The sequence below is a fragment of the Dreissena polymorpha genome, chromosome 4, assembly GCF_020536995.1.
Source record: "Dreissena polymorpha isolate Duluth1 chromosome 4, UMN_Dpol_1.0, whole genome shotgun sequence".
NCBI classification, from domain to species: domain Eukaryota; kingdom Metazoa; phylum Mollusca; class Bivalvia; order Myida; family Dreissenidae; genus Dreissena; species Dreissena polymorpha.
This window is the reverse complement of record NC_068358.1, coordinates 138,728,170-138,741,722: the sequence shown is the minus strand read 5'-3', so window position 1 is coordinate 138,741,722 and position 13,553 is coordinate 138,728,170. Positions and strand designations below refer to the sequence as shown.

Genomic DNA, 13,553 nt, shown 5'->3' with positions numbered 1-13,553 from the left:
AGTTATGCACATTTTTATAGTGGTTACTTGGTTGAAAGGATAGAAGCCTTACAATTTTGATTTGCCAAGGTCAAAGGTCAATGTCATATGGGTTTGTAACATGAAATTTGTTTTAGGACAATATTTTAATGTCATAAATACTGACCTGTTATCGTATGCTTATACTTTCCAAGGGGAAATAACTCATCCGGAATTTTAACTGGGAATCCGCCACCTCAATACCGTAATACAGGCCAGGTTAAACATAGTGCAATGCAACCTAGCTAAAAATCTGTAACCAACCCTCAATATTCTTTCCGGATCAACCAGGTGTATACGTGTCTTTTACGGCTCTGAATTAAAATATTGTTTTTCACTTGGTTGATTGGGGTTTTGAATAGATAAATTGTGTTATTTATCTTTTATTTCTCATTCGGATTAATTTGTGTGGATTTAATGGATTTTGTTTCATTTGTAAAAGGTAAGCCATGCTTGTTTTTATCGAACAATGGTTTATTTCTACCATGCTGGGTGTTTTCAGGCGCGAACGACCACGTGCAAAACGTGCTCTTCTAATACATTGCTAGAACGTGCAAAGCATGTTCTTCTAATGTGTTACGAGATCGTGCAAAGCGTGTTCTTCTATTGACAGATTGTTTATCATTTGCCAGTGTGTGCAATAATGATTTTAACGTTCCGTATGACATCTAATTGATCGTCATTTTATTTTTCATCTGTTTTGAATTAAACTTTTGTTTAATTTATGATCTACGGCAGTATTATTATAATTTTCATTATGGTCAAATAATGATTTTATGTGCCGTATGATAATCTGGTCTGTGACCAGTTTATGGTTGAATATGCTTTGCTCTTGTTTTTCATATATTCGACTACATGATGGTCGCAGAAACAAGAGTGGATAAATACCCGGTGACTTCGCAGATCATGGATGATAGTTGCAGTATCAGTCACCGGGTATCGGGCACGATCGCGACCGTACTATGCTAAGTCTCTTAGACAGTCGGTCAACATCAGACCATATGGCGACACCCGTCAGCCGGTCTTTGCCCGATGGCATTGGTCAAGGACATCGACCAATGCCGGACCATTTGGCATCCGCCATACGGTCATTATCCGGTGACAACACTGGTCATGATATGACCGGTACGTCACCGGGGACGTTGATCACGGACCATTGATTGACGTCTGACCGGCCGGTCCGGTCACCGGTCATGTCACCGGTCCGGTCCGGTCATTGATCACCGGTCCGGTCCGGTCACCGGTCATGTCACCGGTCCGGTCACCGGTCCGGTCCGGTCACCGGTCCGGTCATTGATCACCGGTCCGGTCACCGGTCCGATCACCGGTCATGTCACCGGTCATGTCACCGGTCCGGTCACCGGTCATGTCACCGGTCCGGTCACCGGTCCGGTCCGGTCACCGGTCCGGTCATTGATCACCGGTCCGGTCCGGTCACCGGTCCGGTCACCGGTCATGTCACCGGTCATGTCACCGGTCCGGTCCGGTCACCGGTCATGTCACCGGTCCGGTCATGTCACCGGTCCGGTCATGTCAACGGTCCGGTCCGGTCACCGGTCCGGTCATTGATCACCGCTCCGGTCACCGGTCAACAGTCATCAGTTAGGCCTGCCACCGATAACACCAGTCACCGGTCAAGAAGAAGAACTCGGTCTTCTTCATTGAATTATTCTCCTATTCTTCGTTGAATACATCGTCTTCATCAAGGATTAGACATCGGACACGCTCTTCTTCGTCGAGCAGTACTCATCGTCGCGGCTCTCGTAAGCGATCACGTCGTCACTCACGGAGACGTTATTCTAGAAGATCTCGGTCTCATCGCAGCCGATCCACATCTCGGCCGATCCAGATCTCGACATCGCAGGAAACGAGGACGTCGTCAACCTTCACGTAGACATCAGCGGACTGCATTGAGCACCACTGGATATTTATCGAACATACCTCTCCTTCATTGAGCAGTTCTCGGCGTTGATACGCTCGTAAGCGATCATATCAATGCTCACGGAGACAATATTGTAGAAGACAATATTTCCAGCGTAGCCGAACAATATTTCGGCATCGAAGTTATATGGATGTCGCCACTTCTCACGTAGGCGTTAATGAACCTACTGGTCATATCGACGTTCTCCATTTTATTCCTTTAGGAATATCATGTCTCCATTCCACGTGTGATGGTTCTTCTTATGGCATCCACACATGTTGCAGTCACCGAGCCGTAGTTGTATACGAACACTAGTTCGTTTAACATTCAGGCTTCGGGATAAGCTGTTCTTTTCTCCACTACGACTACAAGGACACTTATGCCTATTAATACTGATAATCTACCGTTGATTTCCGGTTAAAATTATCAGATGACTTCGTGGATGGTCATTCTTCTGCACCAGATATTTCCATTCTGACGCAGTTATATTATACCGGTCCCGATCACCGGACATCGGTCACCATTCATCGGTCATATCACCGATCACTGATCACCGGTCAGAATAAGTGATGTCTCATCGCCATCGGATTGGATTTTTTTGGCATGATCTTCTTTTCCGAGCAGTGCTTGACATTGATAACAGACCATATGGATTCCACCATTTTTCGGTCTTTAACTGGTAACGTCACCGGTCATATTATGACTGGTCCGTTCACCGGGCTACAGTTACCGGTCATTGACCGGTCCGGTTCGGTCACCACTTACCAATTACCGGTATTCCACTGATTTTTAGTATCACGGGTATCGTCTACATTACCTAGTTGTATACCCCTGGCTATGATTGTATTGAATACTATATTTTATGGATTCAACAATCTACATGACTTTTTGTGTTTTTCAATACTGATGTTCTACTGGCGACGGTTACCAAATCATGCTATATCTGTTATTTGTACTTCTATCTCAACCGGCTACATGCAGACTACGGGTCTTGCAGATAGATCGGCTGAAGTGGGCTCGGAGACTAGCATTGAGGTCGAACATTACTATTTGACCTCTATTAATTTATGTTCGAGACCCGAAGGATGAATTGTTTTAACCGCCTTTACCTGTCGGCTTCAGACTTTGCAGTCAGTGTCACGGAACAGTTGGGACACATTAATGACGCTAGCAGGATTAGCAAGACGACATTTGTATCGACTTCTGTTTTTCTATTGCTCCTACGGCAGTGCATATTTTCAAGCTACTGGAATCAACAAGAGTTCTGATACATAGGATTGCCTATCAGATTGACCGCATAGCGGCTACAGTCTTGTAGATGGCTTAGGACCTATTGAACTCAGATCTTAGATCCTAGGATCTGGAGGGACCTCATCTTAAAGTTATTCTTCTATTACACTTCTGGCCATAACAGGCCGTCTTCCTATAACTGGTCGTATTCCTTTCGGAATTCGTCCAGGTTAGAAGTCTTGAAGTAAATGGATTAATCAAGTCAGAATTTAAGACTTCCATGCATTCTACCGGCAAGCGTGGACCCGCTTAAGGTTACCCCTAGGGTTTTCACCTTTTTCTGCCATCACACCTCCGATTCCGGAGGTACCACTATCAATCATATTTCCGTACTTCGCAAATCGATGACTTCGCGACCTGTATTATCCAGGATTTTAAAGGCGCCTGTTATTGGTTCAAGAAGAGGCTTTATTCTGTAGATAGGTCATAAACTTATAAGTGTTAAACACTGTCCTATTCTACCAATTTTCAAGTGTGTTTGGAGTGGGAAAGTTCGGCTTGCCGTGGTTTCTTTGCCCACCCATCCTTGACAAATGGTTCCGGTCACCGGTCGGTATTTACCGGTCCGGTCACCGGTCCTTCTGCTGAGACGTCTTTTCTTACGTCCGTTTCAGCTTTATTTTTAAGATAATTGTATTAATCTCGGGATTATTTAATGACACAGATTTCCATCTTTTTGTCATTATTTACCACTATTCAGTGGTGTCTAGACTAGAAGATTATCTTGGCAAGAATATAGTTTATTCTACCACAACCTTCCTTACATCTTATACAGATGTGAGCAGATAAGGTTATGGACGATCACATAGAACAACGTATCTTGATTTTCTCAATTATGTGGTATCCTAACGAATATCACCTGCACATCTACATCTTGAAAAGCGAAAATTCTTTTTAGCTGTTTTTCATTTACAACACATTTTCACGATTCCTTTGTGATGGTTTCAACTATCACACATCGGTCGTGGTTTACTTACAGACACGGAGGTGATCATATTATCACTCCTTGTAACTGGAAATCAGGAACTTATTCGTTCTTTGCAAGAACAACAAATTTTCTCTATCGTCTTTCTCATACCAGTTCGTCCCAACGCCCTGTTGGACCTTTTGTCCTGCAGTTCTTTCTTTCGAATTATTTTTCCGTTGGGTTCAATAATGTAATTGCGCATGCGCGGCAGTGAAGTTGCAGACGAGTTGCATGGTGTACATAGTATATAAAAGAATGTTGTTTATCATCAAACGCTAGTTATTAGCGTTATGCGATCGTATATCGCAGTGTATACCGGTATGCTGAACAACGTCAACAATGCAGTTCACAGAAATCGATCCAGCAGGGTGTGCGATTGTTATACATTCGTCCATTGACATAAACTGGAATATCTTGCCTTCTTGGTGAGTTTTTGCAATAACTGAGTTTTTGCCATAATTTCATGAAATATACTTAATGAACCATGGGATTATGGTTCTACGACCTTTTAAGTCTCCTGTACAATTATTTTCAGGAAACTTCTTCACAGGTCAAATATCATATCTCACTGAGACATATTTTTACTGATCCAAACATGTGCCACTTCATGTCTGGCCATTAATAACTTTTAGTTATCTCTACAGAAGAACGTTTTTCTGTTAGAGTTTCAATCCTTGTTACTTGTGCAAGGATAATTCCATCAGAACTGTATAAAGGTTCTATGGAAATTCATTTTTTTTTTTTACTGGGTAATTGAGAGCATAGTTATTACCTTAATCACTCTGCTAGATACATAGAGGTTTTTTCTCATCTTTTTCTTGATGATAAGAAATTTGTTCTTTTCTTCATCAAAGGATAGAGATTATGCTTTCGTAAACCTTGTTTTGTGTAAGTCATCGCAACTATGTGCTGTCTTACCTATTTTGGAACTGATCCAAACTATGGAACGTCAACACTATGTTTTTCGTTCCTTTACCTTCTTAAGCGGTTTTGACTTGTGTAACATGTTGGGATGCTTAATGAGCTCCCTATGAACCTTTTTCATCAGGCTTATTAACAGTTCCAATATAATTTTAAGACGGTTTTCCTTCTTATAATGGCTTTTACCATACGGAGAAGTGAAATTCATGCTTTTTCTGTTGAATACGACCAATTCCAGTTGGATCTATTGTCGTTTTCACTTTGTTGTGTCAGCCAGGATTCCTTGCTTAATATCAAGTCCTCTATATGGCTTCTACCTTCAAGTTTCCAAGTTTTCTTAAACTGGTAGTCATGAAGATGAGGATAAACTTCTTTGGGCAATCAGGGCTTTGAAGTTCTATCTCAGCAGTGTTAGTCAGAAGTCCATTCGAGGTTCTCAAAGACACTCTTCATTTCCCCAAAAAAGGGGGGGGAGATGTGTCTGCGGCTTCTATTTCTCGGGGTTAGACCTCGACTTAGGAAAGTTAATCTTATCCTATCTAAGGATTCATTCCTTTTTAGGATCTGACCGCATGAATTAAGAGCTCTGTCTGTTTTGTGGGCATATATTAATCACACCCCACTTTTTGACGTGCTCTAAGCTGTTTACTGGAGGAATCCGACCACCTTGTCATCTTTTTATCTTCGTTTTCTGAAGTGCCAACAATACAATTTGTATACGTTTGGGCTTGTTGTGGTTTCACTAACGGTAGTGTCTTCTTTACGACATAGACATATTACTCTGTCCGAGAAGTCATAATTAATACCGTTTTAACGAAGATTACTTGATATCATTAGCTGATAACCCTGTTTATGGGTTCTACTGTGTTGGGAAAATATATACGAACCTTCCCACCGCAGCTGCAAAATCAGCATACGATAACAGGTCAGTATTTATGACATTAAAACAAATTTTTTAAATAAAATTCATTTTAATTATTAAATACTTACCTGTTATCGGTAAGTCCCACCTCCCACCCCGCTATTCGATTAATATTTTTGTATATATATTGAAAGAATATTGAGGGTTGGTTACCGATTTTTAGCTAGGTTGCATTGCACTATGTTTAACCTGGCCTGTATTACGGTATTGAGGTGGCGGATTCCCAGTTAAAATTCCGGATGAGTTATTTCCCCTTGGAAAGTATAAGCATACGATAACAGGTAAGTATTTAATAATTAAGATGAATTTTATTTAAAAAATTTGTTTTGAGAATCCTCTGACGTATGATCATGCAAATTGGTTTAGTGGTTGGATTGGATGAAATAAAAAAGCAGTATGTCACCAGGTAAAAGGTCAAGGTCTTGTGGGTTGGTATCAAGAAATTGGTTTCTTCATGATATCTAAAGAAGCCTTTGACCTACGATCATCTAAGTTGGTATGCTGGTAACTTTGGAGGAAATAAATATGCCTCTTGATTTCAAGGTCAACAGGTATAATGTCACATGTACATGTGATAGGAAATTAGTTTTGGCACAATATTTTTAGAACTCTTTCACCTATGATCATGCTAATTGGTATAGTGGTTACTTTGGAGGATTGGACCTATTTAATTGGTGGTCATAAGGTCAAAGGTCAAGGTCACAGTGGTTTGTATCCTTAAATTGTTTCTGCACAATATCTTTTAAACTCTTATACCTTTGATTGGTATGCTGTTTTTTTGCAGAATAGAAAATGCCTATTAATTTTGAGGTCAACAGGTCAATTATCATGGTCACATGTGCTTGTAACATGAAATTTGATTCAACACAATGTCCAAATATTTATTAACATCATATAAGTTAGAATACTTGTTAGTCTTAACGAAGAATTACCCTTAATCATTTTAAAATCATAAAATGTCAAGGTCATGGAACAACTTTGCTGAAAGTCACGAGGCATACATGTTTTATAAATATATCTTTGTTTATCTTTAAACAGTGCCTTACAACTCCATTGTCTGGAACTCTGCCTTACTTAAAACAGTATTAAAGCTAAAAATGATCTAAAGAGCTGTATTATCAGTATAGAGAAAGCCTGTCAATTGTAGGCCCCATGTGGCTGGGAAGTGCTGACAGCATCGGCAGGCCTAGACGCCACAGTGGCATTTGAGAACGCCCACCACTCCCTGGAGGCGCGAGAGATGATGCAGGCTTTCTATGTGGGACAGTATGTCGAGGTAGGAACATTGTGGGATCAGTGAGGAGAAAAATTTATATTGTTTAAAAGAAAGTCAGAGTTTTTTAATTTTAAAAGGAATTAATCTGTGGTGGTTTATAAAATAACTTAGCATTGTGATTGTGAAACTGATTTGGAGGAATTATTTGGTTTTAAAGGTTTATAATATTGGGACCTTTAATTCAGGATTTGAGATTGCTAATATTTCTCAATAGTATACTTTCCTGAAAAGTCATCACCCATTTTTCCTCATGTTCTTTCTACCCACCCTTTTACCAAAAAAAACTTAAGATAAAGATAAATTATTTTCTTAGATGACTTCTCAAATCATTTTATATTGTCCATCCCTAGACTGATTTTCTGAGAGTCATTTTGTTACCTGATCATCACCATATTGTCACCCCATCCTCCAAAGCCCAAAAAACTTCTTTCACATAGTCAAGGCAGTTATAATATTCTATAAGTCATCACAAATTGAGCCTCATTCTGGAAAAACTTAGTTAAATTCATGTGGGTAAAGTGTTATCCCAGATCAGCCTGTGCAGACTGCACAGGCTAATCAGGGATGACACTTTACCCACATTCATTTATCCCAATAATTCCCCTTTGCCCCCTCCTAGCCTGACAAGGACATCATACAGCTAACTGACACGAGCAACGCCTCGTCCCCCCTGATGGACACCGAGCGAACCCTGAGCCTCCTTCTGGGCCTGCATGCCTCCCACCTGGCGCGCTCCACCCCGCTGTCTGGAGAGGAGACAGACTGCAGTCACTGGCTAGAGTCAGACTTCTTCCGTGGAGGGCTGCAGGTGCTTCAGTCACTGAGGAATCCATTCGAGGAGGAGAAGGGGGAGAGCAGGTCGTCCAGTGTAACCACCACCCCGGGCACAGGTGAGCATGGGGGCATAAATGTAGAGGGTTTGTATGGGCCCTGTTGTTATGTGCTTGTTAGTTGGCTATATTGATTTACAGAATTTGTTTAAATTGTATTTAGTAAAACTTTTGGGTGAAACCTGGCCAGTTGATATGTGCATTTGAGTCTTCTTGATTGATTTTCAGACTTTGTTTCACTGTTGATTTATTTATTTTCAGAATTTGTTTGACTGGTGATTTGAATGATTTTCAGACTTTGTTTGATTGGTGTGTTATTGATTTTCAGAATTTGTTTGACAGGTGATTTATTGATTTTCAGATTTTTTTTTACTGGTGATTGATTTATTTTCAGAATTTGTTTCATTGGTGATTGATTTATTTTCAGATTTTTTGAAAATGGTTAACATGTTGGTTTTCAGACTTTTTTAGACAGGTTATTGATTTGTAGATCTTTTTAATAAGGCAATTTAATATTGCTGCATATTTTTCTGTCTTGTAAGCCGGTAAGTATCATTTCCTGTCCCTGCCACTTAACCTAGCATTTGATTAGTCATGATATTTGCTTACTAAAGTTGGGTAGTTGTCAGTAATTTCTTACATAAGTATGTGCACTAAGTACTGGAAAACCAGGCAGGAAAGTCTGAGTGTGATACCTTACCTTGTTACATTTCCGAAATAATGGTGAAAAACAACAACATTTAAATTCAAATTAAAAAAAAAAAATCAGGTGGAGGTATGCAGGCGTCATCTGAGATCACGCCCACCAGCCACACTGAGAAGGAGGTCCTGTTTGACCGACAGAATTCGCTACCGGACGCCTCAAGAACCTTCCTGGTGGCTCTGGCAGAGGGCCGCAGTCAGGACCCTGCGGTGAAGGCGTTCCTTGCCATGAGTGAGCGGTACTCGAGGCAACACAACATCTCCCTGCCTGGAAGCTTCACTGCTGATCATCCGGTCGAGGAAGTTGGAAGGTAGGCATTTATCTAGCATAGAAAGTTCTAGTTGGTTGAATTTAAAGTTTCACTTATAAATACCACCTATAGTTATAAGGAACAATACATAAACTTAATATGAAAAAAGTATTCCTGGTCATTTTTATTTTTTAATAGAACAGTCTATTTAAGTATGGAAGGTTGTAACCCAATAGCAGATTCCCATGAGTTAACCCTTTGCTTGCTGGGAAATTTATCGTCTGCTAAAATGTCGTCTGCTGAATTTCTACAATTAGCATTTCTTCGATTTTTTTTCAAAAATTACTATCAGAATAGCAAACAGTTTGGATCCAGATGAGACGCCACGTTCTGTGGCGTCTCATCTGGATCCAAACTGTTTGCAAAGACCTTCAAAACTTGGTTCCCGCATTGTAAGGGTTAAAATACTGTTACATTCCATCTTGTTGTCAGATTTTCATAATATTATTCCTTACAGACTCTGTTAAGATAAATGTTCAGAAAAGGTTGTACAGCAGCATTTGTTAGTTGTCCCTCTGATTCAGTCCCGCAATCACAGATAGTCTAGTAGGGTTGAGACCATCATGGAATAATGGTGTTTTATGTTTGATTATGGAATGCGCATGTTGTATTTGGGCCTACTGAAGACTGCTGTTCATGTTGTATGTTTGCCTGCTCCAGACTATTGCTAGCCCTGCTGATCAAGCACCTCGACCTGGGTCACGTGGTGTTGGGGCTGGTTGACCCCACAACCCAGGCCGGAGACATCACCAAGCAGACCCTGCCCCGCTCCATCATAGAGCTGCTAAGGGTTGTTGGTCAGGTCAAACGAGCGCTCATTAAGGTTAGTATTTAATTGGCAACAACATGTAAAAATTGGTCATAGTTCCAGCCAGCTTGTTTATCCAGGAAGTCCGGTTAGGAGCTAGGCTGTCTGCTATGAAGTCATGCAAGGTTTTCTGGTCTTGTTAGCAGACAAGGTAGCTCATCTGGGCAGTTTGGTATGGAGCTTCGCTGGGCGTATTTGGAATAAGACCCATTTTAGCATGATGTGGCTCTATTGATGTTCATGTGTTAAAAGGTAGTAATATTCACCATGGTATTGCACCTATTTAGTTATTTAAGCATATTATATAGGCTCTTGTATTCCTTAACTGACATATTAATTGGTTGGATTGATTTTGCCAAGCCATCCTACTGAGATATAAAGAATATTATGTGAGGTTTGGATAAAGATCAACTTTATCATGCGAGGCTTGGAACCAGGGTAGCGCGTTAGATCCGAGCATGATAAACTTGATCTTTATCCAAAACTTACATAATATTCTATGTATCCTATTATTTTCTCCCTTTTTCCGTTAATAATGATAACATATTGCATTTTTCTACGATTTTATTTTAACGTACTTGACAAAAACATATTCTCCAATTTTTGGAAAGCCCCAAATCTGATCTAAATATAGCGATAGTATAAAGCTCAAGTTCATATAATGGTTGTTATATTATCGATTTTCATCTGGTAATAAAATCTTTTACTAGTATACCAACAGGAAAACTGATCAAAACTTAAAATGCTCATTACCAAATGTAAAAACACTTCAGCTAAACCAGTTTTTATTGGTGAATTTAAGCTTATTTTTTATGAGCTAATAAACATTTTTTTTAAGTTCCGAGATGTGCTTCGAATAATTGTCCTTGATTTTTAAGTTCAAAAGCATGGTCAAATTATATTTTAATTTGATTGGTAATGATCAGGTATGTCATTATAAACCGATTGCTGATTAATTTTTATTGTTAAACATTTTGAAAAACTAATGGTCAAAATGTTCAGGGACTTTAAAACTGTGAGTGGTAATAACATAAAGTGGCCCCCTTAAACTCTGTATTCACTCTTCGGAATAGGAGAAAATTTGCTTGCTTAAAGTGTTGTAGATGACCCTGTCTAATGGACATATTTTACAATACCTTACATTTCATGGCATTACAATGTTCCATGGTCTGTCTAGGCCCATCAAGACCAGGCTGGGTCCTACAAGGAAGTGTGCACTCCAGTCATTGAACGATGTCACTTCCTGTTCAAAGAGCTCAGGTCGGCGATGCGCAACAACATGAATGACCTGAACAACTCACGTCTGCTGCACTCGACCTCCAGATGGGACATTGCCATCAACTCTGTCCTGGAAAACATCAGGAAGCAAAAAGGTATTTGTGTTTACAATCTGACTTGTAAGTCAGTTTAGTTTAAACCTATTTATTTGAGCTTGATTTCATAGAAAGTCTTTGGCTTATTTGAAACTCACTCGATTCTGTTTCCTGGGACTAGAACCAGTACTTGGTGTCTATGGGGAAAATCTAAAGATCGCTCCCACTGTGGGGATTGAACCTGTGACCTCCCAAATCACTAGGGGGACACCATACCTCCCAAATCACTAGGGGGACACCATACCTCCCAAATCACTAGGGGGACACCATACCTCCCAAATCACTAGGGGGACACCATACCTCCCAAATCACTAGGGGGACACCATACCTCCCAAATCACTAGGGGGACACCATACCTCCCAAATCACTAGGGGGACACCATACCTCCCAAATCACTATGGGGACACCATACCTCCCAAATCATTAGGGGGACACCATACCTCCCAAATCACTATGGGGACACCATACCTCCCAAATCATTAGGGGGACACCATACCTCCCAAATCACTATGGGGACACCATACCTCCCAAATCACTAGGGGGACACCATACCTCCCAAATCACTATGGGGACACCATACCTCCCAAATCATTAGGGGGACACCATATCCACTACACAACTGTGACCTCCCAAATCACTAGGGGGACACCATATCCACTACACAACTGTGACCTCCCAAATCACTAGGGGGACACCATATCCACTACACAACTGTGACCTCCCAAATCACTAGGGGGACACCATACCTCCCAAATCACTAGGGGGACACCATACCTCCCAAATCACTATGGGGACACCATACCTCCCAAATCATTAGGGGGACACCATATCCACTACACATTTGTGACCTCCCAAATCACTAGGGGGACACCATATCCACTACACAACTGTGACCTCCCAAATCACTAGGGGGACACCATATCCACTACACAACTGTGACCTTTAAGTCAGTTTGAGCTCCTTTAAGTCAATGAAGCTCACCAGACGCAGAAATTCAGTTTTATTTTCCAAAATGTATGAGCATTATATCCATCAATTTAAATTCATAAAACTCTCATTGAAGCTGATAATTAATCATTCTCATGGAAGAGAACTAGTAGCTAAAACATCAACACGAGTCTTTCCAATCTTTTTAAACATTATAATAACAAATAAAATTAATACCAGCATGTTTTCTTAAAGCTGCTGTTAAGGCTTCTGGCACAGCAGGTGGCACAGATTCTACAGCTGATAAGCCTCGACAGGCGGGGCAGTTTGGAGCAGTCAAAGGCCAAGATGTCGGCCAATCAGAGGCGTCGGCTGGTCAGATGGGTGGAGCCTCCGCTGGTGACAGGCAGGCAGGGGCAGAGTCAGGTGTCAAGGTTTACGGGAAGGGGGAGGTCCCCACCATTGAGGAGGAGTGGTCAGATAGTGGAGTGCAGGACGCCAGGGAGAAACTCACGCTGGAAAACATGGACACCAAGTCACATTCCAGGAGAAAGCATGGCAAATATAAGAAGGTAAGCAGAATTCATGTTTATGATAGAAATTTAATAAAAGTTGGTGGGCAGAATTAACGTTCATCATGGAAATTTATTGTTCTAAACAAAACAATTCTTTCATTGTATATTATCAAATAAGCCATGGTCATGTAAATTGGTGCGTAGATGTTTAGGAATTCCATCACTTGAATGAATCTCATTTTATGACACACATCGATTGTTCTTACTGTGAGTAATTTAACAACAATTTTTAATAGAAAATATTCCATTATAACATATTATTTCTCATAAACATCATTTAAAAAGCTAATTGTGAGAACTTTTTTATCTAAGCTCCTCCCATTTTAGTCGAATGTACATTCAGCTACATGTATATGCAAGGTCATGATTTAATCATGTCAAAACTATTCTGTTTAATTTATTAAAAAAATAGCCTATGATGTCGAGTTCATTGCGTAAGGCCCAATACTATGTCATTTTTATAGATTCTACAGTGAATGTTGTGTGATTACAAATACATCTGCAAATAAGTTAAATGACAAAGAAACATTGCAGAAAAATAGAAAACATACTTTACACTATCAAATCTGACAAAGGTGGCAGTGGTGTAGTAGATATGGTGTCCACCTAGCGATCAGGAGGTCGCTGGTTCCCCAGGAAACGGAGATCGTTTCAAATAAACGTTAGGCTTTCTATGCAATTGAGCTAAAATAAATAGGTTTAAACTAAATCT

The 13,553-nt window shown here is 40.4% G+C and overlaps 1 protein-coding gene across 1 annotated transcript in view; it reads left to right on the top strand.

Moving 5' to 3' along the window:
• The window catches only part of LOC127876902 (E3 ubiquitin-protein ligase HERC2-like), a 140,151-nt gene that overhangs the window by 9,394 nt on the left and 117,204 nt on the right, over positions 1 to 13,553 (top strand). The window contains exons 6-11 of the mRNA XM_052422408.1: positions 7,187 to 7,315; positions 7,935 to 8,205; positions 8,915 to 9,158; positions 9,819 to 9,981; positions 11,144 to 11,339; positions 12,522 to 12,838. Of these exons, the coding sequence (XP_052278368.1) occupies positions 7,187 to 7,315; positions 7,935 to 8,205; positions 8,915 to 9,158; positions 9,819 to 9,981; positions 11,144 to 11,339; positions 12,522 to 12,838 (1,320 nt within the window). The remainder of the gene's footprint in view (positions 1 to 7,186; positions 7,316 to 7,934; positions 8,206 to 8,914; positions 9,159 to 9,818; positions 9,982 to 11,143; positions 11,340 to 12,521; positions 12,839 to 13,553) is intronic.